Source organism: Chelonoidis abingdonii, chromosome 1 (assembly GCF_003597395.2).
Source record: "Chelonoidis abingdonii isolate Lonesome George chromosome 1, CheloAbing_2.0, whole genome shotgun sequence".
In the NCBI taxonomy this organism is placed as follows: Eukaryota; Metazoa; Chordata; order Testudines; family Testudinidae; genus Chelonoidis; species Chelonoidis abingdonii.
The window spans coordinates 104,476,831-104,490,320 of record NC_133769.1 but is presented as its reverse complement, the minus strand read 5'-3'; the positions used below and the strand labels follow the sequence as shown (position 1 = coordinate 104,490,320).

Genomic DNA, 13,490 nt, shown 5'->3' with positions numbered 1-13,490 from the left:
ACCAGGATTAGGAGTGTGGGAGATGTTGTTAATAGCCTGCATGCAACAGAAGGTGAAGACTTCTTACTGAATTCCTCAAGCTCTGTCCAAGTTTCCATGTGTGGACATGCCTACCCCATGGTGAAAGATTCGAGATTCATTGCTTTGTGGAGAGCCAGCACAATGTCTATTCCCCATTGAGGGCTTAAGTGAATCACAGAGCTCTGGTCCTCGACCCGGGCTGAATTTCACACAAAATGCAGATCCTCAGCCTGCCAATATATCTGAATGGAGAGAACCTCTTCTGACTTTTCTAGAACAATTTCTGCTGGAGCTACTACCAGTCATCACTGAAGACGGACATCCTCTGGCATGCAAAAGCTTTGCAGAGTACTGATGAGGAGAGCACTTTAAAGGGCTCAAGAATTTTTACACTGACTTTTTTATTTTACCACGTAACAGGGCATAAGACAAAGAGTCAAGTTCAGAGTCATTTTGAGTCATGCTTAGAAAATGTAAATGTTTCTTTTTGTACTTGGGGCCAGTCATGCAAAACAAAATGAAAGCTTCATGATAAACGCAGCTTTCTTGGAAAATAAATATTGCAGGATCATTACTGCTTCCCTCTGAATTTGCAGCGATGACAACAATAGATAATACAAGACTCCAAATCTTCCTGGGAAGATGCTGAGATAGTGATATTCAGCTGTGTTTTATGAGGGGATTTATCAGACATTTCTTAATTAGCCCAGTTGTACTGATGGAAATATTGAAAGTGGCAGGAGTGTAACTTCTTGTTGTGATCTTTTCTTTTCTCTTCTTTTCTTTTCTTTTGAGACGCTATGTAAAATTCTTTACTCTTAAAGCCCAGTTAAACTGTCCAAGATGGGAAGAGGTTAGTGAGACTTATTCTGGAGAGTAGGTGGAAAAATTGGAAACCTCAAGCACATAAGACCGATATGCACTAGTGTGCAAACATCCTTTAACACAGTCAGAAAATATTCTTGCAAAATACCAAATGAAGAAATTATGTTGTGTATATCAATGGCACCTCCTAGGAGAGAATGTGGAGGATAACAAGACAGAAACTGCTTATCTTTCTTTTACGAGCTGCAAGACTCACGCTAACAGCAGCATGGAAATCCTTGTAATTGTCTCCCCGTGGGAGATCTTGGCAACTCTGCAGTATCACCTTTGTCCTGAAATCATCCTTAGTGGTGTGCTCTGTGTGCCACTTGCCAGACAAGTGCTATAGGCACCTTAGGTGCCAGGCTGAAGGCACTGCTAGCTGCCTCCAATCACTGTGTTCTGCCCAGGGGCCATGAGAAAGCTTGCCTCTCTGACCTAATGCCTTCAAACTGCCCTGGAACCTTCCCTGTCTAGTGACCTATATCCCTTCTGAGCATGAGGAAAGAAGCAGCAGCAAATTCATGCTTCCCTCTGTTGCCCTGTTACTGCACAGGTAATTAATCACAACCTCCTGATTACCCACTAACTCCAGATAGCTTTAGGTGATCTGAGAAATCCTGGTAATAGAGAAGTGCAGACATCAAAGACTCTCTCTCCTGTTCTCTCAGTGCCCACCTTGCTGGGCCCAGGCAGCATAAAGGAGGAAGCTGTCTGTTTCAAATGCAGAGGGGACCTGAAATGGGGCAGAGGGAATAGATTAGGACAAGGAGACTACATGCGTGAGACTGAGACTGGAGGCTGATGGTGTGGGTGGGAGGGGAAATTGGGAGTTGAAATGGGGAGAGACTGGGATTAGATGAGCAAGAAGACTGAAACTGGTCCAGGGAGTCCAGAAGGGTCAGACTGAGGTCTCATCAACTCTTAAAATGTTGCAGTGGCACTGCTGCACCTCTGCAGGGCTTCAGTATAGACACTACTAAACAGAAAGGCAGGATTCTCCCATTTATGTAGTGAATTCACCTCCCCTAGTGCTGTCTTCGTGGGGACTTAAGTTGGCTTTTCTACACTACTTAGGGATGTGGATTTTTTACCCACCCCTGACTGACATAGTTAAGACAAAATAACTTTCTAAAGTAGACCAGGCCTAGGATTTGCTGGGCAAGAAGATTGGGACTAAGATGAGATGCCTTAAGAGTGGAGACTGGGACTGACTAGTTGAGAAGAATGGGATTCGAATGGGAAGCCAGAGTGGGGAAGACACAGGACTAGGACAGGGTTGGGTTGGAGGGCATGGAACAGAAGGGATCAAGTTTGGGGGAACAGACAGAAGAGTCTGCGGCTACTAGAGCACATCCCCTCCAGAATCTGAAATGGACACCAAGATTCCTGAGGCTTGTCTACATGGTGTGGCAGAGAGCACCAGAGGGGTGTGATCTGCAGAGCACCCAGCTGTGCTGTGTAGACCCTGCTGGCACATTCCAAAAAGTACTTAGTTTGCGTTATTTTGACCTAGGGACCTTTTAGGATACATCAATAGAGTGTACAGAGGGCAGTTAGAGTGCAATATGTTTGAACACTTTAAAAACATACCCTTCTATGGGCGAGCAGCAGTGACCACCAATTTTGTCAACTTAATGTACCCGCTCTACATACAAGCACATCTTACATAATTTGAAAGCTTATTATGCCTACCTTAAGATAACATGTGATGGGGAGCTGTCAAGTGGTGCCATTACCATAGAAACGGGGGTAAACAATGACACCATCAACGCATTAAAATGGCCACTTTGAAATATTTGCATTTGTTTCTGTTATTATTTCAAGACATAAAAATTGATTTCAAAGCATCACGACAACGATCTAAAGGCTAAAGCAAAATCTAATAATAAATTAGTACAGGTATCATTGGACTATAATAGCACTGATGACATTTCTAGTCAACATCATTATCTTGTTCGTTATGATTTCTGTCGAGTCCATTGGTTACCCAGTCTTCATTGCCTTGCATACACACAGTTCAGTGCAGGGAAGATTGTTCTGACTACAGGCAGTTGATTGTGCAGTGACCCCTACTGTTACAGGCACGGATACAGTTTTGTAGAAGCTCAGATGCCACTGGCCCTTGGAGAATACAAGAAGTAGCTCATCATCCACATTTGCCCATCCATGTTGCAATGATGATCCAATATCTGGTTTACCTGTGTGTGTCAAGACATCCAAATCTTTGTCTGCCAAGATGCTCTTTTGACATACTCTTCAAAACTGTCCTCCTGTGGTGGGAGTTTGGCCGATGACTTGTCCTGTCTGATGGCTACATTGAGCCACAAGCAATGTGGGTCTCCTTTCTCGCGCTGGTCATACAGCGCTGCTACCAACTTTCTTGCTGTGGAAACTGTGGCTTGTCTGTTGCACTCTCCCAATTTGGCAAGATCTCTGATGAGGTAAGTTCCCTTTGTTTTGACAACACTAAACACAGATTTCCCCCCACCCAATCCCAAATAAGGATGACACAGATGCGTCCTATCAATGCATGTACAGCAGGAAGTATGTTGCAGAATTCAGGAGTGTGTGAATGTGTCACAAACTGCATGCACAGATACGAAGCGACACTAGTCAGTCATGCTCGTAATGATGCCTGGTTTCAATCCACATGCTACCTATGTGTTCCATTTATGGAAGGTAGTGAACAGCCAGGACCAAAACCTCTGTTTCAGGTGACCTAATTGCTTTGGTTCCTTTGACACTTTGCCCTGGTCTACACTGGGGAGGAAGGGAGGGAGGGAGGAATCAACCTAAGATACGTAACTTCAGCTATGAGAATATCGTAGCTGAAGTCGACGTATTTAGGTCTACTTACTGCGGGGTGTGCACGGCGCTGAGTCGACTGCTGCCACTCCCCTGTTAACTCCGCTTGCGCCTCTCATGGCGGTGGAGTACCAGAGTCAACAGGAGAGGGCTCAGGGATCGATTTTATCATGTCTACACTAGACACAATAAATCGATCCCTGATAGATCGATCACTAACTGCTGATCCGATGGGTAGTGTAGACGTACCCTAAGAGACTCAAAAGCCATATTGGCACATATAGCATGCAGAAGCATCCTTGTGTCCACTTCCTCTTGAGTATTGTACAAGGCTTGGGCTTCTTCAACATCTCTATTGGTGATGGACTTTGCTACCTCACCGTTGGAAAAGCCTCCAGCAAGAAGGAGTGTTTGTGGGCAGAAATGGTGTTCTTAGCCTCTGTTTGCTAGAAGCTGGGATTGGGCATGGATCACTTGATGATAACCTGTCTGTTCATTCCCTTTAAGGCACCTGCCACTGGCCGCTGTCAGAGGACCCAGGATACTGGGCTTGATGGACCTTTGGTCTGAGCCAGTATAGCCGTTCTTATGTTCTTGTGTTGGGCGTACTCCTACATTCTCAGGTGCCTTTTGAACTATGTATTCACAGAGGAATTTTACAAGTGACTGCTTGTTTGATGCCACATTTAGAAACATTTTCCATGGAGGCATAGAGTATTCACCAATCACCTGGTATTTCTTGCATCCAACCTTAGATCCTGTCCAGTGCTGTCTTTCTGCAGTTTTAATAGTGTTACTGTTGTCATATCTCTCAGAGACTTCAATTACAGAATTAGCTTTGTGAAATCCTAGGACCTGCTTCAAGAACTCAGCAGCCAGTTCACTGAATGTGTGGAATTTATTTGTCTCCAGCCATCATTGTATGACAACCATAGCATCTCTGATGTATAAGGTGGTTTCTTTGTTGCATGCTCTTAGCTCATGGATTCTTTCAGCTTGAGCTTCCAGCTGATGCACTAATTCAGCTTTGTGTATTCTCCTTGTTTCATCAGCGTGGAAGAGGGTCATAGGCACAGGTCCTATTGGACGACTAAGACAATTGCCATTGAAACATCATCTCTGCATCTTGCTAAAGATAGGGCCCCGGGAAAAACAATTTCTGCACTTATAGCTGCTGTAAGTGGCCCTCCTTTGCCAGAATTAAATTTGGTCTTCTTGGCCATATTAGCAAATGTTTTGATGCCAGTTTTCTTGGCTGGGCTGAAGAAGGTACATATCCCATCAGAATGAAGTGTACCTCTCCTAAATCTCTCCATTTGTTTTTCACCAGCATCTCCTATTTTCAGTAGAGACTCTTGTACATTTAATGTTACAAGAAGTCTAGTAGATATGTTGATAAGCACCTCTGGTTGTGATTCAGGATCAAATGGGTTTGTCATATTGTTGATGACATAGTTGGTAAAGCTGTAACATAGTCTTCATCCCTCTTCAGTGCATAGTCAAGGATTTTGTTTTGTGGACTTTAGCTTCACTTCTTTCTCTTGTAGCTTTTGCTTATTCACTCAGGACATGTTTTGTGAGGGGCATCTGACAAGCTGGCTTCTTTCTTCTAAGTCCTACAATCTGACTGCTGCCTTTTGAGTCTTTGATGACAGTTTTCTCTGTTCCCATGTGTAGCGGGGTAGTCACCCGCTTCTGCCCTGAAGGGCTTGAAATCAGTCCTTAAAGAGGGCTGCAAGGGTAAAAGCAGCCCTGGAGAGGGCTGCAGCTCTGAACGCTGGGCTGATTGGGAAGCAGCCACAGCTGTACCTGGCTTAATAAGGGCCCAGCTGGCCCTTATAAGGGGGCAGTGGGCCAGAAGCACACACAGTCTCTCTCTGCCTTCAGAGAGAGAGGGGCCTGGCTGCTGGGAAGCTCAGGGTGCCTAGAGTGAGGCAGGGCTGGGGAAAGGCCAGAGGGGCTGGGGAGCTCCAGGCTGGCAACTCCCCAGGCTGCAGGACCTTGTCCAAGGCTCCATAGAGGCACTGGGTTGCAGAGAGAGGCAGCAGGTCCAGACCCAGCCTTGCCTATGATGAGTGGCTGACACTGCAGTCTGCCCCGAGATGCAGGGATTAGTTGCTGACTGGCAGTCACCTTACATTGAGGCAAGGTGGGGATAGGAAGTGGGGGTTCCCTGGGGAGGGGAGACCCTGAGACTGGGGGGTGTATTCCCAGGGGGAAGAACCCCAGATAAAGGGGCACTGGGGTCTGGGAGGGACACAGGGGCCAGTGGCAACAGGGACACTGGCCTGCAGAGGGCACTCCGGAGGCTGGTGAGCTAATTCCCTGGACGACCAGCAGGAGGCCCTGAAGTGGTGAGTTGCGCACCACGACACTGTGTCACTCCAAATTCCTTTGGAAGAACCAACAGTCTGACACACAGCAAATTCCCCAGATTCAAAGGCACTATGTACTACTTCAGGAGAATTACCATAACAAGAATGTAGATTGGTATCTAACTGGCATAGTTTGGGCCTGTGTACAGTAAAGAACTATGGAAACCTGGCACGCTGTGTTTGTAGGTGAAGCTTCCAATCCTCATGTCAGCCTTCATAGAATCATAGAACTGGAAGGGACCTCAAGAGGTCATCTAGCCCAGTCCACTGCACTCAAGGCAGGACTATGTATTATCTAGACTATCCCTGACAGGTTATGTCCAACCTGCTCTTAAAAATCCCCAGTGATGGAGATTCCACCACCTCCCTAGGTGATTTATTCCAGTGCTTAACCACCCTGACAGTTAAGAAGTTTTTCCTAATGTCCAACCTAAGATGCCCTTGCTGCAATTTAAGCCCATTGCTTCTTTTCCTATCCTCAGAGGTTAAGAACAACAATTTTTTCCCTTCTCCTTGTAACAACCGTTTATGTACTTGAAAAATGTTATTATGTCCCCTCTCAGTCTTCTCTTCTCCAGATTAACAAGCCCAATTTTTTCTATCTTCCCTGATAGGTCATGTTTTCTAGACCTTTAATAATTTTTGTTGCTCTTCTCTGGACTTTCTCCAATTTGTCCACATCGTTCCTGAAATGTGGTGCCCAGAACTGGATGCAATACTCCAGTGGAGGCCTTGTCAGCACAGAGTAGAGCAGAAGAATTACTTCTCAGGTCTTGCTTACAATACTTCTGCTAATACATCCCAGAATGATGTTTGCTTTTTTGCAACAGTATTACACTGTTGACTCATATTTAGCTTGTGGTCCACTATGACCCCCAGATCCCTTTCCGCAGTGCTCCTTCTTAAGCAGTCATTTCCCATTTTGTATGTGTGCAAATGATTGTTCCTTCCTAAGTGGAGTACTTTGCATTTGTCCTTATTGAATTTCATACTATTTACTTCAGGCCATTTCTCCAGTTTGTCTAGATCATTTTGAATTTTAATCCTATCTTCCAAAGCACTTGTAACTTCTCCCAGCTTGGTATCATCCACAGACTTTATAAGTGTACTCTTTTTGCCATTATCTAAATCATTGATGAAGATATTGAACAGAACCGATCTCTGCGGGACCACACTCGTTATGACCTTCCAGCATGGATGTTTAGAAGTAGTATCTGTGTAACCTAAAGAAAATGATCCCAGAGCTTGAACATAGGTGACAGGGTACCATCCCCATGTTTGAAAATCTCCAGTAATAGTAGCATATGCTGAGCTATAGCATCATCAAGCTCTTTAATGTCATGTTGTAAGGACTCAGTGTCTTCAGACTCAAACACCTTTAGAGTGTCAGCCAACATTTGCCAGACAGATGCTGGAACTGCAAGAGTACCTCCTCCCTGCTCGTACCATTTAATAAATAAATAAAGTTTCAGAGCACTCGGGGCCTCAAATGCGAGAATCAAGCTACGTACAGCACAGCTGAATTGATTACCAGGAAGCATTTGATCTGCAGCACAAGCTGGATGCACATCTGAATCAACGAGAAGGTCTAGCAATCCTGCATCTCCCCAAAATTTCCCAGTACATGCAATAAAACAGCACAGGGTGTAATACCGCCCAGGTGAATCACACTGGTACCAAGTTCATTTGGAAGAATCCATTTCACTTGCTGAGCATCAACATTCAGCTGCTGATCCTTGGTCTGAATAGCATGCTGCTGCCCCAGAGCTACTAACATAACCTTACATTTTAGCATTGTAGTATAGACTATGGCCATGCCACTTGGTCTGGCATCCACAGTAGGTGCATAAGCAACTGTTGGGTAGGTGCTCTTCTTTGTTGCCCACTTGTGGTAGGAACCAGTCCAAAATGGAATCACCCAAGTGTGAACAATATCAACATATTTTGGTACTGGTAAGACATCACAAGGCAGTAGTCTTAAAAGGAGAGATCTTGGACAGTGGTCATCTGTGACAAGGTGTCAAGAGTCTATTTTCTCACGTACTTTTTCACAGTGAGTCAGTTCTGGGTGTGTTCTAGGCTTTTTTAAATGCTGCACACTGCACAAAAGACTCTGATTGCTCAGGGAGAGTGACTTTTCTTTTCCATGCTACAGTGATATTTCTTATGATGCTGGATTATCTGCAGACTGTTCTTAAAATGCCATTCTGGTCATTGAATGGAAGGTATTTTTTCCATCAGTGGTCTCTGTGTTGATGTCTATATTATCATCACCTTAATGGATGAGATTTCCACCAGCATGAAGTGGTATAATTCCATTTGGAATGAACACACCACCCTGGAGTCTTTCTATTTCAGTTTTTGCAGCACTAGTGATGAACACCTCCTCAGAACTGAGGCAGAATCATGAAGGTGTAGTATATCAATTGAAGGGCGAGCCCGAAACTCATGGTGTAGCTGTGCAGCAAGGAAAAAACAATACAGATCTTTGTATACATTGTCATTTGGTAGCTTTGACCAATGAACACCACACTGAGATGTTGAAATTAACTTAAACAGTGAAAATTGTAGTCATAGTCATGTTTCAGTGTTTCTGGAACTGTGTAAAAAATGACACTTTCTCATTTTGGGCACCATTGTTTCATCTCGCCTACAGGCTTGCAGCAGCACTTGACAGCTCCACATGATACCTCATCTAAACGTGCATAAAATAGCTTTCAAATGCTATATGATGTGAATGTGTATAGGGTAGGAACATTAAACTCCAAACATACGGTCCTTTTTGGAGAATTGACGCATGCTTATGACTGTGCTCTGCTGGTGCCATGTAGGCAAGCCCTGAGTCCCTCCATTCCACTGCTATCAGGAGTTAATTGTGAAACCCACTGGGAAATTGTCCCATCCTTCTCTTGTGGTGTTGCATGTAGAGGATGACAACCTACTACTGCTATCAGTTATTCTGTTAGCTCAAGAGGCAGAGGTCCGTGCGGTGGATCTAAAAGTTCCAACCCTGCTAAAGACCAATATGGGTGTCAGTAGGATGCAGCATGATGGAATTTCGTGTATTCAGTTTTCTCTTTAAAAACCTAGGAAGAAATAGTATGTGATCATGTAATTAAAGACTGTATCATAATTCACATGCACAAGAGAGCTGAATTAACGTTGCACAGGCAATCTAAATTCTGGCATTTCCTAACTTTCAAGTGTTTAACTTTGCAACCTTAATAACGTTCTTTTAACACTTCGTGAGTGTGTAGTAGGAGTATCTGGCATTGTGTAAATCTATACCCAGTAGGCAGTTTTATTTGGTTCTCAGTTTGTGAACAGCTCTCAAACGTAAGACTACTTTATATGCTGCATCTCTGAAGATATAATAAGAATTGAGGGGAAGATATTCTATTGCATACAGGTTCTTATGCTGCCCTTATCTCCATAGTATCTGGGTACCTTCCAGAAGTGCATTAAATGTCTTGACTAACATCGGACACATGTGGCTTGTTCTCTCATCCTCTCCTCAGGGGGATGTTTGGTTGGTTGGTGGGCATTTACTATACATATTGTCATGTATTTATGTTAGAGAAATAAAGGTCAACAAAATGCACCTTGCACTTTGAGTGGAAAGTGGTGAGATGTGTGATGGCCCTTAGTTCTTGGGGGAAATCATTCCACGATCTTGGCCCCAAGCTCTTTCTCCTGTACAGACAAGTTTAACCTTATTGTGGAGGAGTTGAATAATCTTCATCCTGAAGCTTTAATTAATCTTTTAGATACCTTGGGTGCAGCCCATTTTGTGCCTGGAAGATGAGAACCGAGCCCTTGAACTCAAATTGAAATTCTGTGGAGAGCTAGTGTGAAGAGTGAAGGACAGGTGTGATGTGCTTGCAGTAGCCTGTGTTGCTGAGATGTACTGCAGCATTCTGTAGCTGTTGAAGTTTCCTGAACGCTGAAAGCTTCATGCCCAGATACATCACAGTGCTGCAGTCCAGCTGAGAAGTGATGAAGGCAGGAATAACTGAGACCAGGTCGTCGTCCTCCAGCAAGGGATAATCTCCAAGCCAACTGGAGATGGTAGAGAGCATTACTCATGGATGCTGATATATAACCGCACAGCCTCAGAAAGGAATCCAAGAACATTCCTCAACTGTGGACAGACTTGACCAGTGGTGGGTGTAAACCTTCCACAAAAAGAGACTGCACCATAGAATGATATAAGAAAGCCAAGGCATACCACTAACCACCAGAAAATTTGTTGTTGGCTTTGAGCCTCATGCTGCCCTGCAAAGGGGAGCGAGAAGCAAAAAGAGCCACCAAAGGTGGGTGACAACTCCATGGCATGCCCCTGCCTGTCCTTACAAGGAGGCTGAAGAAGCCTTGTCATGTGGATGCCACATGGTTGAAAATACGTGAGTTTGGAGGAGTGAGGGCAAGGACGGAGCTGCTACCATATACAGCATGCTGTCCTAGGAACATGCTTAATGCACTGCTGAGCGGAAGTGCAATGCTGGTCTGACTGACATTATCTGCCCCTGAGATGGAGCACAGGCTTGGCAGGAGGAGTCCTGCTGCCATCGGGAGGAGTTGTTGTGCAGAGGCCTACACTCTAAGTTGTCCAGGGTAGCAAAAGTCCAGTTCAGACAGTTCTATAAAATTGTTTGGAAAAAGGTATAAAAAGGAGACAGAATAAATGAGTCCAAACCAAAAGGTCTACTGAAACCACCAAAGCACGGTGTTGAAATCATAACCACTGAACAAGAGAATGGAACTGAAAATCAATGGACCAAATTTGGTGTGTCAGCAAGCAGGCCTAAATAGGAATAGTAGCTCATCCCCTCATTACTGTGTTTGCTATCATCCCCTTTTGGCGTCATTAAAAAGAGACTTGGAGGGGGGAAGGGTATCAAAACACAAGGGCTGGGGACAGGTGGACTGAAAGGAGTTAGCTCTACCATCATGGTTGCCACCCCAATCTTCTCCTGGAACCCACCCTGACACCCCTGGGCCTTCATTGATCTGACCCTGACAGATGCCCTGACCACACTGAGCCAAAGAGAGGGACACAGTTGACATCACCTCAACCAGGCTAAATCCCAAACACCCGTTGGGATGTGAGACTTGGGTTGTAGCTGTCATGCCCTCCCTTGAATATCATTTTCTTTTTTCCACCATATTTCTTTTTTCTTCTCTTTTAGCCTTCTAAAACGAGTCTGGCTTAGCCGACTACGATTGTATCTTTCACAACACTGCTGTGAGCCCACAACCAGAGAGGCAGCTAAGAGCAATGCCACTGGGACAGCTTGCCAGGTCTGGGAGTGGTAGATAGGACTGTGTGCTCCAGGTTTCTTCAGGAGTGAGACTACAAGCAAGACTTACTACCAGAGACAGAAGCTGCACTCTGTCTTCATTGTGCTTTTCTCTCCGCTCGTATATGTTTTTCTTGTTTTGAAAGGGATCAAGACCGGACTTTAACAACAACAGCAACTTCAACCCGTTTCAACTATCTTTTTCTCTCCCCCCAGTCCCAAAAAGACAGTTATTACATCTTTAATACCATCTCAAAGACTGTCAGGCTGGGGGTTGCTAAAAACTCTACAGCTAAAGGGAATGAAGAAAAGCTTCCTTTAATACGTTACAGTTCAAATACTTTCACTATTTTTCCTTCTTTTGCTGTAGCTTTAATAAACGGTTAAAATGCTTTTTAATGGTGGTTGATTCAATGGGGCTAAGCTGGGCAAGGTCTCTGTACTCAAAACCAGGAATCATGTTTAATGTTGTGTAGGAACAGGGTCATGTTAACATCTTTGACTCTTTGGGCCATTTATTCCATTCCAATTAAGAGAGAGTGGAGGACCCAGCAAGCCGCCCAGATGGACCAGTCCCCCTTATGGAAAACCTCCCTATTCATGCTTGAGTCCCACTGAGGTCCCCCGTGCAAGGTTGTGGCTACATTTAACAGTTTAGCTCTCAGGGCCCAGTTCTACCATTCTGGCTCACACTGAATAATATTTATTGTGTGAGTAGCCCTGTGACCCACCACTCGGAATAGGGGACTATGGAACACTAGTAAAGGTGACCAAACTGGACCCTTAGAAAGCACAACAAATGACTGATTACAAATTACGCAGACACATGGTGTCACTCTATTTGCTCGATGTAGAGCACGTCATTCCATTAAGTGACATCTGCATCTTTGAGCTGAGTTGGGGTAAATTTTCATACAGATTGTTCTTCAGAGCAAATATATCTGACATATAGCATTAGAAAACTACAACAGAACTAGTAGCAGGAATGTCGTTATTATGAGTACTAAATGTGTGTGTTGGGGGGGGGGGGTTCATGCATTTTAGGTACACAGGAAGCTACAACTATGGTAGCTATAGCAACCAGCACCCTTATCCAATGCAGAGTCAATATCCATCTCTATCACATGACACTACTATTTCTGGACCACTTCATTATTCAGCTTATCACAGAAGCTCTTCACAGGTAAGTCTGTTGTCTTACTGCCAATGCATGATTTAATGTATTAAATGAATATTTTAAACTATCTGTAATCAGCATTCAAACTATTTTAAACAATTTTTAATACGTGATGTTATATGCTATGCTCTAATTTTTACTCTCAGCTTTTACAGACCATAGTGGTCTAAAATTCTTTATAAACATTTTCATCCTGGCTGCAGATTCTTTTGCCAAAAGTCACTTTAATCTGTGAAGTTGTTTTTGAATACTATGATCTTAAATGCAATTGATGGGATTACAAAAAACATATTTTTGCCAAGCACCAGTTGAAAAAATCAGTTTAAATAACTGAACATTTGCATTAGCTGTTCTGAAGTTAAACAGACTTCTTATTTGAAATAAGTGTTTTAAAACAGCGGACATAATTCATCTGATGCTAGGATTGTAGTCCATTCTTTTGGAACCTTTGCCTTTGAGGTTTTTTTGTTTGTTTGTTTGTTTGTTTTTGAGGGGGGGCTGAACTTGTGACAAATACTGCTTGAAATTCAACTCTTAAAACAGAGGCTCAGTATTTTACTGCAGTTTTGAAACTTATATTGGCATCTAATAAAATATGCTGGGTGAAATCCTGATCCCACTGACTAGGAGTTTTGCTATTAACTTCATGGAGGCAGGCTTTCATCCCATGTTTATCATAGATTCATAGACTCTAGGACTGGAAGGGACCTCGAGAGGTCATCGAGTCCAGTCCCCTGCCTTCATGGCAGGACCAAATACTGTCTAGTCCATCCCTGATAGACATTTATCTAACCTACTCTTAAATATCTCTAGAGATGGAGATTCCACAACCTCCTTAGGCAATTTATTCCAGTGTTTAACTACCCTGACAGTTAGGAACTTTTTCCTAATGTCCAACCTAAATCTCCCTTGCTGCAGTTTAAGCCCATTGCTTCTTGTTCTATC

General features: G+C 43.9%; 1 protein-coding gene across 2 annotated transcripts in view; it reads left to right on the top strand.

Annotated features, from left to right (window-relative positions):
- Window positions 1-13,490, top strand: part of RFX4 (regulatory factor X4) — a 132,425-nt gene that overhangs the window by 100,841 nt on the left and 18,094 nt on the right. For both annotated transcript variants that reach the window (XM_032769700.1, XM_032769699.1), the window contains exon 17: window positions 12,413-12,551. In XM_032769700.1, coding sequence (XP_032625591.1) covers window positions 12,413-12,551 — 139 coding nt within the window. The remainder of the gene's footprint in view (window positions 1-12,412; window positions 12,552-13,490) is intronic.